A 19,446-nucleotide genomic window follows, 5' to 3' on the forward strand; every position below is an offset into this window, starting at 1 on the left:
CTATATTTATTTCAGTGCATAATTTATTAAAGAGAGACGGGATGCAAGAGAAGCAAAAACAGCACATGTTGAAAGGGGCAACTTGTAGGGGTCATTTCAGCAATGTGCCCGTCCGGCCTGCAGGCGGCAGCAGAGGGCCCCGCTCCAGAGGCGCAAGCGCGGACGGAGGACGGAGCTGAGCTCGGTGCGGCAGGAAGCGAGACGGTCTTCTTTGGAGAGGGGAGTGTGGCGCAATGGTGAGCGGAGGCGCCGGGAGGGACAGGGTACCAGGAGGGGGAGCAGTGCTGGGCTTGCTCTCCAGCCCAGACTCTCTTTGCGTGAATTGGCGGCGGTGGGGGAGCAGGACTGAAATTGCAAAGTTAATTTTCTTTAAGCGGCCAGTATTTAAGGGGCCTGCATTTTTACTCTGAGCCGTGCAGAGGGCGCTGAGGCCGCTAGAGGGCGCGCGAGCCCCGAAGGCTGCTTTTTGCAAAGGGATTGCAGTTCATGATTATTGTTACGTTATTATGCATATTATTATTATGCATTCCCTATTATGCATATGTGGATGTGAAAATTGGACGGTGAAGAAAGCTGACAGGAAAAAAATTGATTGCTCTGAAATGTGGTGCTGGAGGAGAGTTTTGCGGATTCCATGGACGGCCAAAAAGACAAATGAGTGGGTTTTAGAGTTTGGATCACATCAAGCCTCCCTAGAAGCTAAAATGACAAAACTGAGGCTATCGTACTTTGGTCACATCATGAGAAGACAAGATTCTCTGGAAAAGTCAATAATACTCGGAAAAGTAGAAAGCAGTAGGAAAAGAGGAAGACTCAAAACGAAATGGCTTGACTCAATCAAAGAAGCCACGTCCTCCAGTTTGCAGGATCTGAGAAGGTCTGTTAATGATAGGACGTTTTGGAGGTCTTTCCTTCATTGGGTCACCATAGGTTAGAGGCAACTTGATGGCACATAGTACACACTTTATGCAAATATGCATGTGTATGTTGTTATTACGGTGAGATATCACAGTCCACCGGATGTTTGGGTTTTACTTGGTGTGAGGAGTCCGTCACCAACTCGGATTTTACCCAAGAGTCTAGGAGTCACCTTAGTATGTGTAATGTTTCAAGTGTTGCGGCTGTTTGCAACTGTCCAGTTGTTATCCTGTCTGTGCCAATATCGCCTAGATGTTTAGTTAGTCCTTTTGGACCTACACCTAGTGCGCCTATCTATTATTTCTGAAATAATCATTGTATTTTTCTCCCAGAGACAATGAACTTCAAATCTTAGCCCTTGATATTTTTTTATCTTTTCAACCTCTTTTTCTTCAATTTGACATCTTGTTTGACCTCCTTACTTTCAACCACAGTAATATCCGGAATTGTACGTTCTAACTTCTTAATCTGATTGGATTTTAAAACCCCACAAGATCTTAAGTTTCTCATTTGCAACAACTTTTCCTGGCTTATGTTCCCACCAATATTTTCTTGCTATTATCATCATCATAGAGCAAAAGTAACATCTAGAGCAATTGATTGAGGTGAGGAAGCAGGGACGATGGGGGCGTGGTTTTCTGGGAGGCCAAAGCTTTAACAACACTGTTATGAATCCAGGACTTGCTTAAAAAAAAAAGAGCAGGTCTGGCTCAGAATGGGGGTGGGGGGAACAGGTTCCCTTGTTTTTAAGTAGGGTTGCCAGTTCTGGGTTGGGAAATTCCTGGAGATTTGGGGGTGGTGCCTGGAAAGGACAGGGTTTGGGGAGGGGAAAGAACTCAGCAAGGTATGGTGCCGTAGAGTCTACCATCCAGAGCAGCCATTTTCTCCAGGGGATCTGATCTCTGGAGACCAGTTGGAATTCTGGGAGATCTCCAGACCCTGCCTGGAGATTGGCAGCCTTATTTTAGGGGGCCTGCTGAGCGCCCTCCATGTATACTGCCCATAGTCGGGTGGAGGAAGAAAGGCAGGACATAAATGCAGTTGATAAAAAAGCAGGGCTGTAAGGTAGGCCGGTGTCTTTATTCCGCTGTTGCAGATGGGGCAGATTTGCCAGCCATTAAAGCCAGATCTAGAGGGGTTTTTTAGCAGAAGCTGGCAACAAACTGGGGATTTTCTGACTCAGCCTTCTGTCCTTGCTCTCCTATGCGTGCTTACTTGGAAGTAAGCCCCACATAAACGTGTGTAATATTGATCTGTTACAGACTTTATTCCTTGGGAGGTACCCCAAGGGTGCAGTCTTAGCCACCATGATACAGCAGCTTTCTTTATATTGACTGACAGTTACAATGGCCCTGGAGGGCAATCCGCGTTCTGAGCCCAGGATTGCAATCTTGCAGGTTGAAGCTTCACAGCTGTTGGTCGCTTCCTCTCAAAGAAAGCCCTGGAAAAGGCACCTGTACAAAGGGAAGGCTATTACTTCATACAGGTTTATTTATTTTATTTATTTATTTCAAATTTCTATTCCGCCCTCCCCGCGGGCGGGCTCAGGGTGGATCACAACGTATTAAAAATAAAAAAGCAGGTCTGGCTCAGAATTGGGGGGGGGGGGAGGTTCCCCTGTTTTTAAGTCGGGTTGCCAATTCTGGGTTGGGAAATTCCTGGAGATTTGCTGTGTCTCCTTGCAGAAACCAAATAGACTTTTGCGGATCCAACAAGACAACGCCTTGCTGTGCAGGTGATTTGCTGGCATGTGTGATTAGGCACATCTAAGGAGGCGGGACCGTTGATGGCAATTAGCCGTGATCGCTAAAAAAAGGAACCTCCATGTTCATTGGCAAACTATCTTTGCATACAAGATGCTGGGGGCAATCAGCAGAAGAAGACTTCAAGCCCTGGCTGGAAACAAGATCCAGGCTGGGAAACAGATGGACTTGCTGGTCTGGTTTGGCTGGGCTGTTCTTATGGGTTGCCTAACGCTTTCTAGGGGTTCATAGCTGAGCGAGACTTGAACCAGGATCTTGACCAGGGCTTTTTTTCAGCCGGAACGCAGTGGAACAGCATTCCGGCACCTCTTGAAAATGGTCACATGGCTGGTGGCCCCGCCCCCTGATCTCCAGACAGAGGGGAGTTTGGATTGCCCTCCGTGCACAGCACGGAGGGCGATCTAAACTCCCCTCTGTCTGGAGATCAGGGGCCGGGGCCACCAGCCATGTGACCATTTTCGCTGAGGATTATTTAAACTTTTAAAAACTCCCCCCTTGTTCCAGCTGACCCAAAGTGACGTCACTGCGCGGCCCTGGAAGTGTGCGTGAAAAAAAGCCTTGATCTTGACCAGTCTCTCTCCAAACTCACCAGTCTAACTCACGTGTGCTTTATGTAGTTAGCTGCACCGTCTGAGCCTTGGACTGGATTTCCGGGGCAGGGAAGGGGGCCAGTTTTGCAACCTGCAATTAAATGACCTGCCTTCCAACCGTGCGTTCACACAGATGCCAGCGGGCGGCCTGGATCCTTGCCATGAAGAAAGGGAGGATCAAAAAAAGGCCTGGAGAGACCACATGGAAATTGTCAGTTTAATTGGGTGAAATATAGGGAAGGAGGAACCACCCACCCACCCCCAGGCTAGGGTTTAGCCCTGGCGGCTGTTACGGTGATGGGCTTTCTCTCCCTCCCCTGCGCTAGGGAGCTTTCTCCCCCATTTGGAACGGGGCAAGACGTGTGCCTGCCAGAACTGTGTTCTAGAGGCATTTTGGAAAAGATGCTCTCTGTCGCTAGGTCAAAGGTTCAATGTATTGGTGGAGATTAACCAGCAAGGTTCCTCTGCTGAAGGGCAAAGTAAGGGTGTGCGTTGGGGTGCAAGATTGTGCCCTTTGGCGCCATGAACCCACAAGGCCTGCTGCAATCCAGGCAGTGTGTTTCGCCAACAGGGAATGGCGTTTTTGGGCTCGAGCTACCAAGGCGCAGCTGTTGCCGTTGTGTTTTCTGCCTTTTGCCAGCATCCTTGCCCTGGTTCAAGCCACGCAAAGCAGACTCGAGTCAAAGTACGCAGCCGGCACGCCACTCCCGCGATGCTGCCAAAGGTTTGTGATTCCAGGCAAAGCGAGGCTTCAAAGGCCCAGTGGAAATTTCTTATGGAGTGTGAGAGAAATTGGTCTTGGCAAGAAATCCGCTGCAAAGGAAGCCAAAGCGGACGCTGTCCATTCCAAACGGAGCTGGGGTTTGGGGGGGGTGCGGGAGGCGGAGAAGGGGATCGTGGGCTTGCCAACTGGAGGGGCTTTGAACCCTCTTTCAAAGTTTTATGCATAAATATATATATATATATTGAAATGAGGCGTTGGAAAAATAAATCCGCTCCAATCGTTGAGCAATTGCATAGGAACAGTTCCAGAACTTTGAGCTGTTGTTTCAAAAAGGCTCTGAGAACAGACCAAAGAAGAGTCAGGTTTTGGTCACGGAGAAGAATGAATTTTCTTTCCCGGAAAATGAAACATCACCTAAGAACTTTAAAGAAGATGGGCTTGGTGGATCAGGCCAAAGGTCCCGCTCGTCTTCGATTCCAGAAAATGCTTCTGTAAAGCTCACGTGGACATGAAAATGGAGACGGCTGTCTGTTGTTGCTAGTCTCCCCTTCCTGGCAAATGAAGGTAGACCACCCTGGAAGAGGGAGGTTCCATCGGGTTCAATCCTAGCAGCTTGCCTGCTCAAACTTCTTAAATTTTTCTCATCATAGCCGACATTCCCTGTGGGTGTTGTCCACACGGGTCCCACTTTTTTATGGTTCAAAGATGCTCCTTCCACCATCTTTTAGCAGTGGAAGGTAGAAGCCATTGCAGCTCCATGAAATGCACCCGGACTTTTTTTTCTTTCAAGAAAGGCCTACTCTGGGTTAACGCAGTGACCGTTTTCCAAACAGTACTTTATCAGGGCACAAAGAAACCTGTAGATGTTTTCACTCGTGTTTTTAATTTTTCAAACGCACATATTTAATGTTACCCTGACCTAGATAGCCCAGGAGAGCCTGATCTCATCACATCTCAGAAGCTAAGCAGGGTCGACCTTGGTTAATAATTGGATGGGAGACCTCCAACGGAGACCAGGGTTGCAGAGGCAGGCAACGGCAAACCGCCTCTGTTAGTCTCTTGCCATGAAAACCCCAGGGCACTCTCCACTACTATATATAATGTTACGTTATAACTTATTCCCTGTTTCTATGGCAAGAACTGCTAAGTTGTCCAACCAATTTACGTACTGAATTCTGTTGGCTGCGGAGAGCGGCAAAGAAAAATGTGTTAGTTGTATCTCGTTTCCTTCTGCAGGCGGAAGACGATGTACAGGCCTTAGTACGCCGCTTCTACAGTCTACAGAGCGAGCGTGTGGAAGCGTATCGCCTCTTTGAGGAGTGAGTATCCATCGTGGGAGGGGTTTTCCCAGCAGCCCACTGCAGCTCTGCATTTTTGGATCCGGGTATTGGGAAATTGAGTCAGGACTCGCTTAAAATTGACCTCGATGCCTCCAAGGCTGTCTTAATACATTGAAGACTAACTCACAACTAACCCTAATACATTCGGGTCTGTCTTAATACATTTGGGACAAACTCACAGTTAATAATAATACACCTAGAATTAACTCACAACTATCCTTTAATACATCTGGAACTCTGTTAATACATTGAAGCCTAACCCCACACTGACCTTGGTATATCTAGGCCTGTCTTTAAACATCCTGGACTAACTGAAAACTAAAGTAAATACATCTGGAACTGTCTTAATTCGTTTATTATTAACTCAGAAGTAACCCTAATACATTTGAAACTTTCTTAATACGTTTGGGATTAACTTGGAATTCACCTTAATACCTCTGGGACTAACTCACAACTATCCTTAATACGTCTGGGACTAACACAGAACTAACATTAATGTATCTGGAACTGCTGCAGTTCATCTGTTACTAACCTGGAAGTAATCTTAATACATCTGGAACGGTCTTAATACATCCAGGACTAACTCAAAACTAACCATACTGTATTCAGGATTGTCTTAATACATCTTGAATTAACTCTGAACTAACCTTAATAAACTCAGGACTGTCTTAAGTCATCCAGAGGTAGCTCAGAACGTAACTATATACATTTGGCATTAACTGAGAACGAATCTTAATACATCTGGTACAGTTTTAGCTCACCCAGGCATAAGCTGGAACTAACTTTATCGCATGTGGGGCTGTACCTCGAGGACTGCCTGTCTTCATTAGAAGTTGGAGGAGATCCCATTGAAGATCACATCCTGGGTCCCTGCATATTTCTAATATTTCAGGAGAAAAAGGAATAATTTTAATCCACCCAGGAGTGGGATAAACAGATTGGTTTTTCTCTTTTGTTTTTTCTGTTCTCCGCTTTTTAGAACGGTTTTCATTGCATATACAATTATATGCCATTTAGACAGAGTTTATACATCCAGGGGGATGTGGAATGGTATAGTATAGTCCAATCTTGCCAGCTCTTGGAAATGAAACTGGGTCGGTACTGGGAGAGGGCAAGATTCGAGTCCGATAGCACCTTAAAGACCAACAAGATTTTCCAGGGTACAAGCTTTCAAGACCCAAGCTCTCTTCGTCAGATAAAAAAGAAATGGAGATCCCTGAGCTCTTATACACCAATCAGAAGGTGGGAGGGGTATTGCAGAGAAGGGAGTCAGGATGCAAAGGTACAATGCAAAATATAATCTGCTTGATTAGAACAGGGGAGGAAATGCAGGAAATGAGCATCTGTGGTGAGATAAGAATCCTGTGTCTCAGGGCTGAATAGGGTGCTTGACTCGTGGAAGCTTATACCACGGAAAATGGACTTTTAAGGTGCTGTGGACTTGCAGACCAACACAGCTACGCACCTGAAACTGCTTGGATGGGGGACCACCAAGGAAGACTCTGCAGAGGAAGGCAGTGGCAATCGCACTTCTCACTTGCCTTGAAAAGCGCTTGTGGGGATCACTGTAAGTCAGTGTGACTTAACAGCACATGCATACATATATGTATACAGCCAGGGCTTTTTTTTCTGGGGAAAGAGGTGGTGGAACTCAGGACCACACAATGACATCACTTTGGGTCAGCTGGAACAAGGGGGGAGTTTTTTAAATCGCCCTCAGCGAAAATGGTCACATGGCCGGTGGCCCCGCCCCCTGATCTCCAGACAGAGGGGAGTTTAGATTGCCCTCCACGCTAATGCGCGGAGGGCAATCTAAACTGTCTGGACATCGGGGCGGGGCCACCAGCCATGTGACCATTTTCAAGAGGTGCCGGAACTCTGTTCCGGCGTGCTCCAGCTGAAAAAAAGCCCTGTATACAGTATACACCGTTTTTTGATGCACAGAGGATGCTGAAGAAATGTGTACATTTCTACAGAAAAGGGCAAGAAATCAAAAATGGTGCAAAGGGGGTTGAGTGCTGCAATGAAGAAGCAGAACCAAAATGAGATTTGGGGGTCTGCCTTGAGACAGGTGACTTCGGGTTAGTCATTCAGCTTGGCCTACCTGCCAGGGAAGTTGCAAGAATACAGTCTATGGACCCCGTCCTGTGCAGCTTGGAGGAAGGCAGGGTGGGATAAAAATGGTTATCGGTCCATTTTAGATTTTGTGCTTTGCCAAAAATAGAAAGATCCCACCAGAAAGTGACCAGCAGCTGTTTTGCGGTGTGCCCATGGTATGCCCTGGGGTGGATTCCAACTCATAGCCTCCCCCCTTGTGCACACCAGGGCTCTTTTTCTCTCTGGGCTGCTCCATCCTGCTGGGAAAGGGGCCCAGCTGAGGCTTTTGCTTTCTCCTCCCCACCCAGGGCCTTCTCTCCGGGTGCTTGATGAACTCCAGATGAGCCGAAAAGGGAACGCTCTACCCCAGACACCTGTCTTCTATTTGCAAAGCAAGCTCGGTGGGGGGACACAGGGGCGCGGGTGTGTGGATAATTTACTTCTGTGGATCAAGAATCAAATGCCCAACCCTGACAGCCCTCCGGGATTCCAAGCGAGCGGGCCCTTCAGCGCCGCAGGGGATACGGGTGATGGCCCCTCCCCGGGCGACCACGTCTGCAAGAGGGGAAGAATTGCTAATTTAATAATGCCTTTCGAAAAAGCGCCCAGAAAGATCCTGTCCAAGGTCAGGGAGCGGGGAGGCTTCTTCCCTTTACCTGCTTAATGAGCAGTTTGGCAGCCTTAATTGGATTCTCCGGCTGTCAGCAGCCGTTGTTTACAAGGCTCCTTCCTGCTCATTTTGGCTGGTGCTTGTGGCTAAATTTGTAAAAGAGAAGAGAGGAAAGGCCATCCAGTCTGACCGCCCCCCCCCCCAACTGTACTCATGATACATAATTAACTTTTGGAACTCTTGGCCACTGGAGTTTGCTGTGACACCCCGTACTAGGGAGGGTGAAATTTGAATTCCTGTTTCTCAGTCCTTTTCTGTCCATAGAGGTCACCGAGCGTACCTGAGAAGCGGCCCCTCGTATGACTTTGTCCGGTACCGTCAGCTGGTACACGAGATCACACTGGCCTTCAATGGAATCTCGCAGGAGATCCTGCAGATCAAAGGACAGCTTGAAGGTCCCCACGGGCGTGCAGATCTTGCCCAACACTTGAGACGTATCCAAGAGAAGGAGAAAGAGAAACTCGAACTGGTGAGGAGGAAGGAGGAATGGGGTGTTGCTGTGTTGTGAACTCTTTCCTTTGCCACGAATGCAAACCGGTTTGATTCCTGCGTCACGCTCCTGACTTTGGCCGTTTTCAAACTGCTTACCGGCCATGGAGCATCGCACTGAGCTCCCAGAACGACAGCTTCTTCCTGGTGCAATTTCATGCGAGAACAGCTATCGTGCCAGAAAGACGCTATCGTTCCAGGAGATCGGCGTGATGTTCCGTGGCCAGTAAGCAGTGTGAAAACGGCCTTTCTCGTGTGGGGGAATTGCCGTTCTGGAGAATCTTTAATCCCCATATAATTCTGCTATGCTTTTCGTTTCTGTGCAAGAAAAAGGCTAAACACAGAATTAGCGTTTGTGGTTTACTGACCCATGTCATGTAGCGGTGCCACTGGCTTAGATAGCTTTAAAGAGGGGTTAGACTAATTCGTGGTCCGTCACGATGCCTTCAGGTTCAAGAATTTGATGGAGGGGAGGCAGTAAGAGTTCAGTTGAGAGGTAAATGTGCCTCCATCATCTCCCTCAACCTCTCGTAAAAAGGTTTCTCTTTGGCGCTCTTGTAGGAGCTCCCTTTTTTTAACATACACGGCTATATCTAATAGTGAAGTAGCTGGCACCCATGCCAGTCACAGGAGCCACATAACTGAGCCACTCACAAGGTCCGTGTTCTTTCATACTTGTGGGGAGACCCCAAGCAGGTAGAATATGACTGTAAATTAACCACCCCGGTATTGAGCCTGTGATGTCTATCGTAAATCGGTTGCTAACTTAAAGCACCTTCCCCCAGCCGCTCAGAGAGGCGTTTATCCATCCAGTACTTTAAAACACCCTTTAGAAAACAGATTATTGCCTTGTCTCTGATCTGACCTGCCTGGGAAACGTGCTTCAGAGAGCAAATCCTCTCTAGGTTTTTCTTGGATCTGCTCTGGACCCCTTTCAGGCTGCGCTGTCGCACAGAGACACAGACCAAAGCCAGGCTTCTTCGTTGCGCCTCTTGGTTCTACCTGCTGCCTTTGGTACAGTAGACCATGTGTCGGTGGATCTAGTTGCAGAGTTTAATATGAGCGAAGTGGAAATAAGTAGACAGACTCCTGTGTTGTTTAGCTCTAGAAAAATGCTTTTGTTACATATCAGGGAAAAGGGTACATTGGTTAGAAAATAAAGAATAGCTAACAATGCCTACATCTCTATATCTTGGTGATCAGACTAGAAGAGAAGAGAGACTGGAGAAGACTAAGACTGAACAAAGAGCAATAAAATCATAGTATATGTTGCTAGTTAACTGGTTATCCACCCTGACCTAGATAGCCTAGGTGAGCCTGATCTTGTCAGATCTCAGAAGCTAAGCAGGGTCAGCCTCGGTTAGTAATTGGATGGGAGACCTCCAGCAAAGACTAGGGTTGCAGAGCCAGGATATGGCAAACCATCTTTGATAGTCTCTTGCCATAAAAACCCTGCAAGGAGTCGCCATAAGTCAGGTATGACTTGAAGGCAAGGTTTCATTTTTGCCCTGACGTGGATAGCCCAGGGGAGTCTGATCTCGTCAGATCTCAGAAGCTAAGCAGGGTCAGCCTCGGTTAGTAATTGGATGGGAGACCTCCAACGAAGACCAGGGCTGCAGAAGCAGGCAATGGCAAACCACCTCTGTTCGTCTCTTGCCATGAAAACTGCACCAGGGGCCACCATAAGTCAGCCATGACTTGATGGCAACCTCCACTCCAACTGGTTACCCAATGGTGAATTCTGGATTCCTCCATAAAGACTAAAGACTCCCCTTTCTATGGCGAGAACTTTTACTCGAGGCCTAAGTGGTTCTATGCTCACTAGCTATCTGACTAAACAAACCGAACAACAATTTAACTCTTGCATGACTGAACGTAGGACACTTGCTAAAATCCCAAGACCTGTTGAGAGCAGGTAGCAGGGACTGGTTTAATTTGTTCCTCATGGCCCTGACTCAGAAGGTTGCCACAAGAGAGCTGCTGTCTTCAGTGTGGGAGCTGTTTCGTGGGGTTTCACAGGACACAATCTTATCCCCCATATTATTCAACCTCTGTGTAAAGCCTTTTGGAGAAATCACTCCTAGCTTTAGAATTGGATGTCATCAATATGCTGGTGACGCCCAGCGCTGTCTCCAAATCTCCTAGTGATGCCGCAGAGGTCTTGAGCCGCTGCCGGACTGCTGTGGTTAAATGGCTGAGAACGAACAAACGGAAACTGAACCCAGACAAGATGGAAATGATGCTGGCAGGGGAAGCAGAGAAAGATCTTGAAAGACGTTGTGCTTTCCACTTTCAGTGGGGTTCAATAGGCCCTTGCAGACTCAGTTAAGAGCACTGCCGGCGCCAGGGTTTCTGGCGCCTGTGGCAATGCGCGTGCATGCGCGCCACAGACTGCATGATGACATCATCACGCGATAACGTCATCACGCAGTGCAAGCTGGTGGCATTCGCTGGCGGATGGCTGGGGTGGCGGGCGGAGGCTGCTCCGTGCTCCGCACACCGCCACGGCAGCGGCTCGGGGCTGCTGCGCCTGGCTGGGAGCATGTGGCGGCGGCATGGGGCTGGCTGGCTGCAGCAGCTGCGGGCCAGCCACGCCAGCTCTGCGGCGCATGCCGACACCCCCGACACCCCCTCCGGTGCCCTCGCACTCTGAGGTCACCGCCTACCTGGCCTCAATGGGCGCACCGGCCTTGGTTAAGAGCCTAGAGACTATACCAGATCTAGCACGACTTGAAGAAACAAATGAATGCAGATGCAAAAATGCTTTTCTCCAACGCCATGTAGCCTGGCATGGATCCAGGTGGCCAGATCAGCCGTGTCAAAGCAGGGGCCCACAGGCCAGGCTGCCCACGGTAACATGGAGACTAGACTCCTGTAATGTACTCTACACAGATCTTCCCTTGAAATCAACTCGGAGACTCCAGCCAGTGCAGAACGCCACAGCTCATTTACTTTCAGGATCTAGGCAGTGCGTGCATATTACTCCCGTTCTAGAGTCACTCCATTGGCTGCCCATCAGTTACTGGGCTCAGTTCAAGGGATTGACTATCACGTACAAAACCCTTCATGGCTTTGCAAATCTGAATTATTCAAGAGGGCTTTCCTGCGCAGGCATGAGGGGCGTACTGCAATGAAATGCTTCTGAAAGATGCTTCGGTAAAGGAACGAAGCCTGTGGACTGCTGTACGGTCTGTTGCTGTACGATCCTACTAGGTGATTTCTGCAGCGTGCTTGTCATTTTAATACGTGTGCTTTGTTTTGGCTGTGTTTCAGATGTCTGCTTGTTTTCAGATTTCTACAATTCAAACCTTATTGTTTTGTTTATTGGCTGTCCTGTCATGTGGATTGTATTGACGAAAGGCAGACAATGAATGAATGAATGAATGAATGAATGAATGAATGAATGAATGTGCCAAGAGGCACAGAACAACAACAGCGGTTGAGGGGTGGTTCATAGGAGAATGAGGGAGGTGGGGAAATGGGGTGCTTACGCCCTAGATAGTGGGATGCATGCAGCGGAGTGAAGGGCTTCCGAAACAGTTCCACAGCTTGTGTAAATATATTCGCTTGCTTTCTGTGCAGCTTGGTTTTGTGAGGCCCCTTCGTGGATACTGTGTACTCCCCCAATACAAGGATGGATTGCATGCGTAACGTGCGCGCGCGTGCGCACGCACACACACACACACACACACAAAATCCCGGTCAATTAGTCAAGTTGTGATTCGTGGGAGGCATCAAAATATGCCACGGTCTAGGCTTCCAAATGCCAGCATTCTCTTTGGTGTGGAAGTCCCTTCGAAAATAGTAGTGATGATGATGATGATGATGATGATGATGATGATGATGATTATATACTGCTCTTCTAGACAGGTCAGGGCCCCCTCAAAGCGGTGAACAAGGTCAGTGTTGTTGTTATCCCACAATGGAGTTGGGGCTGAGAGGAATGGCTGACCCCAGGCCACCTGCAGAGTTCATAGCAGTAGTGGGACTCGAACCAGCAGAGTGCTGATTCACTACCCAACCACTTAACCGCTATGATACAGCTGCCTTCTATGATACTCTTCTTCTAGACAGATCAGTGCCCCGCTCAGAGTGGTGAACAAGGTCAGTGTTGTTATTGTCCCTGCAACACAGCTGGGAGCTGGGGCCAAGAGGAGTGGGTCACCCAAGGCCGCTTGCTGAGCTCATGGCAGTAGTGGGATTTGAACCAGCAGAGTGCTGATTTGCAGCCCAACCACTTAACCACTACGCTACAGCATAGGCCGGCTCACAAGCAAACAAGCGGGTATTTTTCAATGCGCTTTAATTACACATTTGTAATCAAATGGGCTTAATTTTGGTAGTGTCGGAATTCAGTGTAGGGGTTTGTTCGAACCTGTTGTTACTCCATCAGAGGGGAGGGGGTGGATGTGTCCCTCTGGGCGCTCCTGAGCCTTTCACTTCCTCCTTTTTCCCTTCCCAGACTGCAGAGTTGCAACTAGCCAAGCAGAACGTGCAAGATCATCCCGGTGTGGGCGCACATGAGCAAGAAGTGCGGGAGCTGAAGCAGAAGTAAGCAGAGCCATGCAGTGTGGATTTCCCAGGAGGAAGGGCTTTTCCTCCACTTCTGTCCCATTGCGTATTGTCAGATCCCACTTTGAAAAGGGTCCTTGGCTCTGGTCTGGTAGAGAGAAGTGCGCAGCTCTTATCTGGGGCCTCTCAGTGAGCGAACTGCATGTGCAGAGAGGACCTGGATATTCTTTCAGAGCAGAGAGGCGCATTGCACAAAAGGCCTCCGCTGTACAGGCTGGCGAGGGTACATGAGCCACAGGAGCATTGCAATACTTCTCCCCACTGGAGTGTGAATGTGGCAGCCATTCGTGCGTGCGCACACAGAGACACACATAGAAGTGGAGGCACATAAACTGCAGGGTGTGACATGGCAGGTACTTTTTCACACAATGCCTGTTTAGATGATGTGTTAAATGCGAGTTGGGTGGGGGTTTTCCCTCGTGTTTAACATACCGTGTTTAACATATCGCCTAATCAGGCCTTAGGTGAATTGTGGAACTCACCGCCACAGGACGCCCTCAGGCTTACAGTTTAAAAAAGACCAATGGAGGAGGGGGAATTTGTTCTGGAAGATTCCATATGGGAAGGAGGGATGACAGAATGTGAACTTCTGAGAGGAGTAAAGTTTCAAAAAGGATGTCCTTTGCTTGGAGGTGGGGGCAATGTTTAAATCTTCCCCTCTTGCCAATTTTCTGCTCGTCTGGTCCTAATTTCTCTCCTCCCGGTTGTTAAAAGGTTGGGGGAATAATTTGGTACCTTTTTGGCCCCATAAGACAACTGTGATCTTCTCAGGGAGGGGAGAGTGATGGAAACCAAGCCTCCCATGATCCTCCTTGGCAGCATCACTGAATTTCCCACAGTGCACAGCACCGAGGGCCATTTTTTGAAAACTCTCCAGTTTAAAGAGGTGATTCTTGGGAATTTGGTGCCCTGTAAATGAGAAATGACCCTTCCTGCTACCAAAGCAGAATGCGCCCCTCCCTTCTATTTGGGGCCCAAGTTGGTGGCAGAGAGGTAGGAAAAGGATCCCACAGCCACCCTCCTATTGGAGAAGGGGCCTCAGGAAAGCTCTTTAATGTCTGCCCCACCTTCCCCATTCTCCATCCTTCAATGTTGGTTATTTAATTTGTCGGCTCCCCCCCCCCCCCCGCACCCGATCCCATCGCTCTGCTTGCCTCTTGTAGCATTTCATAAACAAGCATCGGAGCTGAGAGGGTGGTGGGACAGGGGGGGGGGAGGCTTGAGTGCAACTAATCGCCTCCATATGCGGCTTTATTTATCGTTTCCATCCGGCTCACGCAGGCTAATTCAAACCATCGAGGCAATCAGCGAAATTCTCCAAGACTTCAAGTACGATTCGGAAGAGAGCAGTTGACGGGACATCCCGAGGGATCAGCTTTGGCGAAGCAGGGGGGGGGGGAGATGTTTGGGCGGGGTGAGACTCCGCCAAGTCCTGAGTGCTCTATGCCCCTTCTTGCCCTTCTGTACTGACCTTCCGTGGAGCTGACTCGCACACAGTCCTGATGTCATGGCAGGAGTGGCTAAGGCCTGGCCAGGCCCTGTGATGTCCCCGTCTCTTACAGAAAACACCCCACTGGCCACCTTCAGAGTAGACCCACCTTCTCCCCTCTCTGCAGCAGGTCCAAAATGGGTGTGTGTGTGTTGTGTTTTATCTTTCCAGTTGGCTCTCTCCCTTCAATAAATCAGTTACTTGTATGAATTCTTTCTTTCTTTTCAAGATGAATCAACTTTCTCCAGATCAGTTTCCTGGGAGGAGGGGGTGACGGGTGTCAGAATTTATTTATATATTTAGATGGAACAGCCTAGCCACCATCCCCAGAAGGACAGGCCATGAACCACAGGAGAAGTAAAGCATCTTGTCAAATGTTTCATTAGATTCATTGACTTCTCCCCATCCATGACCAAATGTACTCTAAAGCCCCAAAGACTGACCCCACAGACAGGTAGGCCTTACGACACACCCGGAAGTTAATGAGGCGTGTGATCTGGACATTCCCTCTAGTTTCTCGGGGAGGGGGAGAGAGCTTCACACCCTGCTTGTGGGTTCTTTCGTCACGGCAGGACATGGGATACTGGACTAGATGGAACACAGGTTTGAATCAGCGGGATTCAGAAAAAGATGGAACCTCCATGTAAAGTGGCAGTCTACCCCCTGGCGACAAACCGCAAGAGAAAGTTGTGAGTTATGGCTTTCATGGCCTGCATTCCCAGAACCACCACCTGGTTGGATTTCCTTGGATAAAGAGTCTCCTCCTCCTGAGGTCAGAGCTTCTTGCTTCCCACAGTTGCCAAATTGATGTTCTGTGAAGCATCACAAGCCTAGGGACCAAGATACGCTGTTATCCTTCAACAACTAGTATTCAGAGGTCTACTACTGGACATGAAGGTTCCAGTTATGGCTTATTGTCATTGGTGGATCTCTCCTCCCATGAATTTGTCTAGTCTCCCTTTAAAACTACCTAGAGACAATATCATATGACAGTGAGTTCCTCAGTTTCAGGTGGCTGTGTTCTGCAGTAGAAAAGCAAGGTTTGAGTCCAGTAGCACCTTAAAGACCAACAGCAGTTTCCAGGAAATAAAAATTCTTGAGAGTCCAAAGCTCCCTTTGTCAGATAGGAAGATTTGACTCTTGAAAGCTTATACCGTAGAAATCCTGTTGGTCTTTAAGGAGCTACTGGACTCAAATTGAGTTCCTCAGGTTCAGCATCTAATCCAGCATTCTGGTTTGATCCAAAAGGGTTATTCTTCCACCAGAAGTCCTGTGGGCTCCTCTCGAGGAGGGGCGAGTTGTACGTTTAACTCCTGTCTGCAGATTTTTGGACTGCGACTCAAATGACTAGCAGCCTCACAAAGAACCAGCAGTTCACAGACATTCAAACAGACGGAAACCTGTGAACACAAATGTACTACAAATTTATTTATTTTTAATCATCTTGAAATTTCAGGAGATAACTTGGCCACTTCCTTCACACTCACCCGGATCTCCAGGCTTCTAAAACCCCCTGAGCTCACTGGCCGAGTTTTCGTTTTTCGGTGGGTTGCTGAGCCCTCTTGAGGGTTGGTAGGGGGATGGTAAGCCCTAGTAGCAACTCCAGCTTCTTGCGGCAGACACAAAGGGGGCAAAAATGGGAAGAGTTGGGGATGTTCACGTTCTCCGGAGTGCTGATAGCGCGAGAAACGTTGCTGAGCCAAGGTCTGTTCAGATGCAGGAACGGGGAGGAGAGAGCTGGTGGTGGCACTCCTTGCCACTTGACAGGGAGGAAGTGAACATGATGGTGCCAAGAAGGTTCGTTTTCAGAGCCAGTGGGCCCAAAACAAGCATCTTCCTCCTCCAGCAGCTTGCAATAGGACAAGCCTTTTGTGCTTCCCTGTCCTGCCAGGAAAGAAGAACCGGTCCTTGCAACCGCAGAAGAGTCCACATGGGCTGGGCTTGTTGCTCCTTCAAACTTTGCTAGGATTTATCGCCGGATAGGACCTGGGAAGAAAGCAAGACGTTTGGAAGCACAAAATTAACCTCAGGTGTTGGAGGACAGGTAAAAATTTGGACATTGCCCCCTCGAGCCACAGGTGCGATTGGCTGTTGTTGCCTTTGTATCTGGACCTGATGGATCTTTGGTAAGACAATTTGTGCCGTCTTCTGCGAGAGACAGCTAGCGGGTTGGTTTGCCACAATGGAACCTCCATGCTCAGAGGAAATATATCAGAAGTGGCAAACAAAGGCCGGGGGGGGGGGGGGGACAGCTCCCTGCAGAGGTTGTTTGTGGGCTTCCCAGGAAGTCCCGTTTCATGTTTCCAATGGTGACCCTACTAAGCTGTTACAGGAATCAGTCTTGCATACATTCATTCCTTCTGTGGCTGTGGGAGGGTAGACCCCTCCCCTGCATCCAGGGGCTTCTGGGTTCAACTCCTGGATCCCCTTTCATGGGGCTTTCTCTCAATCTTTGCTCACCCATAAATATGGCCACAGGGCTGAGCTCGGACTCGGCAGGTAACGTGCAAATCAGAGTTAATCCAGATAGTTCTTTGCAGGCCTGGCCTGAACATGTGTTTTTGCTTTCTTTGCATTTGAAGCAATCCCAAATTCAGGCTATTTCAAATGCTGAATCTCATTTTCCAGAAGATAGATCCAAAAGGACGAGTATATCTGAGAATGTATAGTGTGTGTTTTTTCTCTCCCTCACTAACTCTTGATCCATATTTGGTTTTGAGGGTGGGACTTCCTAGCGGGAACTGAACCACCAAGCCTCGCTCTTTGTAAGAACTTGGCCTTGCAAAACAATCCACAAAAGTTACTAGCCATCATTGCTTTTAACTTGCTTTGCAGCACGCCTGAATAAAAGTTATTTTGGACAAAGCCATAAAGCAAAATATAAATTTATCAAGGGGGGGAATCTCACGCTTGACGGTTCCTAATCGCCCCAGGTCTTTGTGAGCCTGATCCAGCCCTGTGATCCTCCCTCCCGCCTTGCAAAGAAGGAGTATTGTGGATCTCCTTACCTACCTGGTTCCGCGTTTTGTGTGACTTTTGCAACGAGACGCGCCACTGGTCGTACATTTTGATGCTCAGGTTGGCGCAGCCGTACGAACTTCCATGTTTGCGCATCCACCCGAAGAATTGCTTGAGTTCCCGGCGCAGCGTGTTGTTGTGCTCTCCATTCTTTGGCTCGCAGACACCCGTGGCCCGTCCTGAGAAAGAGCAAGAGATGGCTGAGGAATGGTGAAGGACCCTCCACAGATAGCAGCAGTCTATCTTTGAAGAGTAGATGCCCAGGAACAAAATGCATGGAGTGCCTAGCACCTTCTGGTTCAGCCAGGTGGACCTGTTAACCACCAACCCAGATATGAAACCGAGACCTTTCTGGGCTGCTTGTTCCCAGTCCTCTGGCTTTCTCAGGTAAACTGCCTATGAACATAGAGGTTCCATTAAGCGATTTTGACTAGTTATCCACAGCCAAACCTCTCCTCCACAAATTTGTCTAATCTTTTAAAGGCATCTAAACTAAACAGCCATTTCCACATCTTGTGGCAGTGAGTTCTACAACTTACGTATTATGCAAAGAAGCACATTCTTTCCTCAGCTGACTGACCCCAAATTCTGGAATTATGGGGAACGCAGGAAAGGTCCTCTCTCTGTGCACTGTCTTCATGCCGTGGCTTGGATCTAGAGCAGAGTTTCAAAGGCACAAGGGCTTCCGCCAGCAAAGCCTGACTCGCCTCCTCTCTCCCACTCTGCCCCCCTCGTGGCATTTCAGGCTTCTGGTAGAGAAGGAGGCAAAAAAAGTCATGCTCTGCAGGTGGAAATCCTTGTGCCACAAAAATATTGCCCAAGATCGAAGCCTATGTTTAAATTTATAAACTTATCATGTTTCTCTTCTCTCTCTAGCTTAGCAAAGTGCTTAAGAGCATAAGAAGAGCCTCGCTGGATCACACCAATGGTATGGGGAGTCCAGCATCTTGTCTCACATGGTGGCTGCCCGTTTACTCTGGGCCGACTGAAGGGCTCACAGGCCGAGGTCTTCCCCTGATGTTGCCTCCTGGCTCTGGGGTTCAGAGGTTTACTGCCTCTGAATGGGGAGATCCCCTTTGGTTCTTTTGGAAGAACTCTCATAACTAGCCCATGATAACTAACATCGGAGCCTCCGTGTTCTGGCGCTGTCTACCTCAGAATACCAAGTACTGGCAACGAGAAACGGGGAGGTTCTTGCCCATGTGGCCTGCTTGCAAGCTTCCTAGAAACAGAGCACTGGAGATATGCAACCTGTACACCCGACCTCTCAAAAACCTTTCTGTCCATTTTTTTTGCTTTTCCCAGAGCCCAATTTCCCCTCCACAGACATGCTGGGTTGGTAGTTGACCTCCTTTGCAAACCAGATCATCTGCCGCCATTTCCGTTTCCCTACTAAACCAATGGGGTCGCTCTCCCCCACAAGTCCCACGTTAACCCAAGCCATAGGCCCGATATGAAATTTGTGTTCAATTAAACACAGAACTGCTTTTTCTCAAGATGGCAAATAACCTCTTGCCTCCCTCTTCTAATGTCCCAAAGGCTAGAAGGAAAAAGATGACATTACATGAAGACTGGCTTGGAAAGGGGGGGGGGGACATGGAGTGACTTTCGGGGCCGAGAGCATACGGCCCTCCCAGCTGGGGAATAAGACCTCCAGCCTGGCTCCAGAGCAAGAAATCCAGGTGCCGGGCATACAGCGAGGTCAGCGTTTCTCCTGGGGCTCTTCGCTTCCTTCCCCAAAGGTTGCACAGGTCTGCCTTTGGCACGGAATTGGTT

The 19,446-nt window shown here is 48.7% G+C and overlaps 2 protein-coding genes across 6 annotated transcripts in view; one reads left to right on the forward strand and one right to left on the reverse strand.

Annotated features, from left to right (window-relative positions):
* Positions 1 to 150: 150 nt before the first annotated feature.
* Positions 151 to 14,858, forward strand: REX1BD (required for excision 1-B domain containing). Of its 3 annotated transcripts, XM_054979049.1 has the most exons (7): positions 164 to 236; positions 2,316 to 2,404; positions 3,912 to 3,995; positions 5,232 to 5,314; positions 8,367 to 8,571; positions 13,054 to 13,142; positions 14,445 to 14,858. In XM_054979049.1, the coding sequence occupies exons 3-7, from the start codon at positions 3,984 to 3,986 to the stop codon at positions 14,515 to 14,517; spliced, it is 462 nt and encodes a 153-aa protein (XP_054835024.1). In that variant the 5' UTR covers positions 164 to 236; positions 2,316 to 2,404; positions 3,912 to 3,983; the 3' UTR covers positions 14,518 to 14,858. The 3 variants fall into 3 exon arrangements, with proteins under 3 accessions (XP_054835025.1, XP_054835024.1, XP_054835023.1); XM_054979050.1 differs by lacking the exons at positions 2,316 to 2,404; positions 3,912 to 3,995 and having other exon boundaries at positions 151 to 236; XM_054979048.1 differs by lacking the exons at positions 164 to 236; positions 2,316 to 2,404 and having other exon boundaries at positions 3,159 to 3,995.
* Positions 14,859 to 16,053: 1,195 nt separating this feature from the next.
* The window catches only part of CRLF1 (cytokine receptor like factor 1), a 30,861-nt gene continuing 27,468 nt past the window's right edge, over positions 16,054 to 19,446 (reverse strand). For 2 of the 3 annotated variants that reach the window (XM_054979174.1, XM_054979173.1), the window contains exons 7-8: positions 17,665 to 17,849; positions 16,054 to 16,638 (exon numbers count right to left, since the gene is read on the reverse strand). In XM_054979174.1, the coding sequence (XP_054835149.1) occupies positions 16,615 to 16,638; positions 17,665 to 17,849 (209 nt within the window). In that variant the 3' untranslated portion in view covers positions 16,054 to 16,614. Of the gene's footprint in view, positions 16,639 to 17,660; positions 17,850 to 19,446 lie in introns of all 3 variants that reach the window. The other variant, XM_054979175.1, reaches the window with a different exon arrangement.

This window comes from Eublepharis macularius, chromosome 5 (assembly GCF_028583425.1).
Source record: "Eublepharis macularius isolate TG4126 chromosome 5, MPM_Emac_v1.0, whole genome shotgun sequence".
Classification (NCBI taxonomy): Eukaryota; Metazoa; Chordata; class Lepidosauria; order Squamata; family Eublepharidae; genus Eublepharis; species Eublepharis macularius.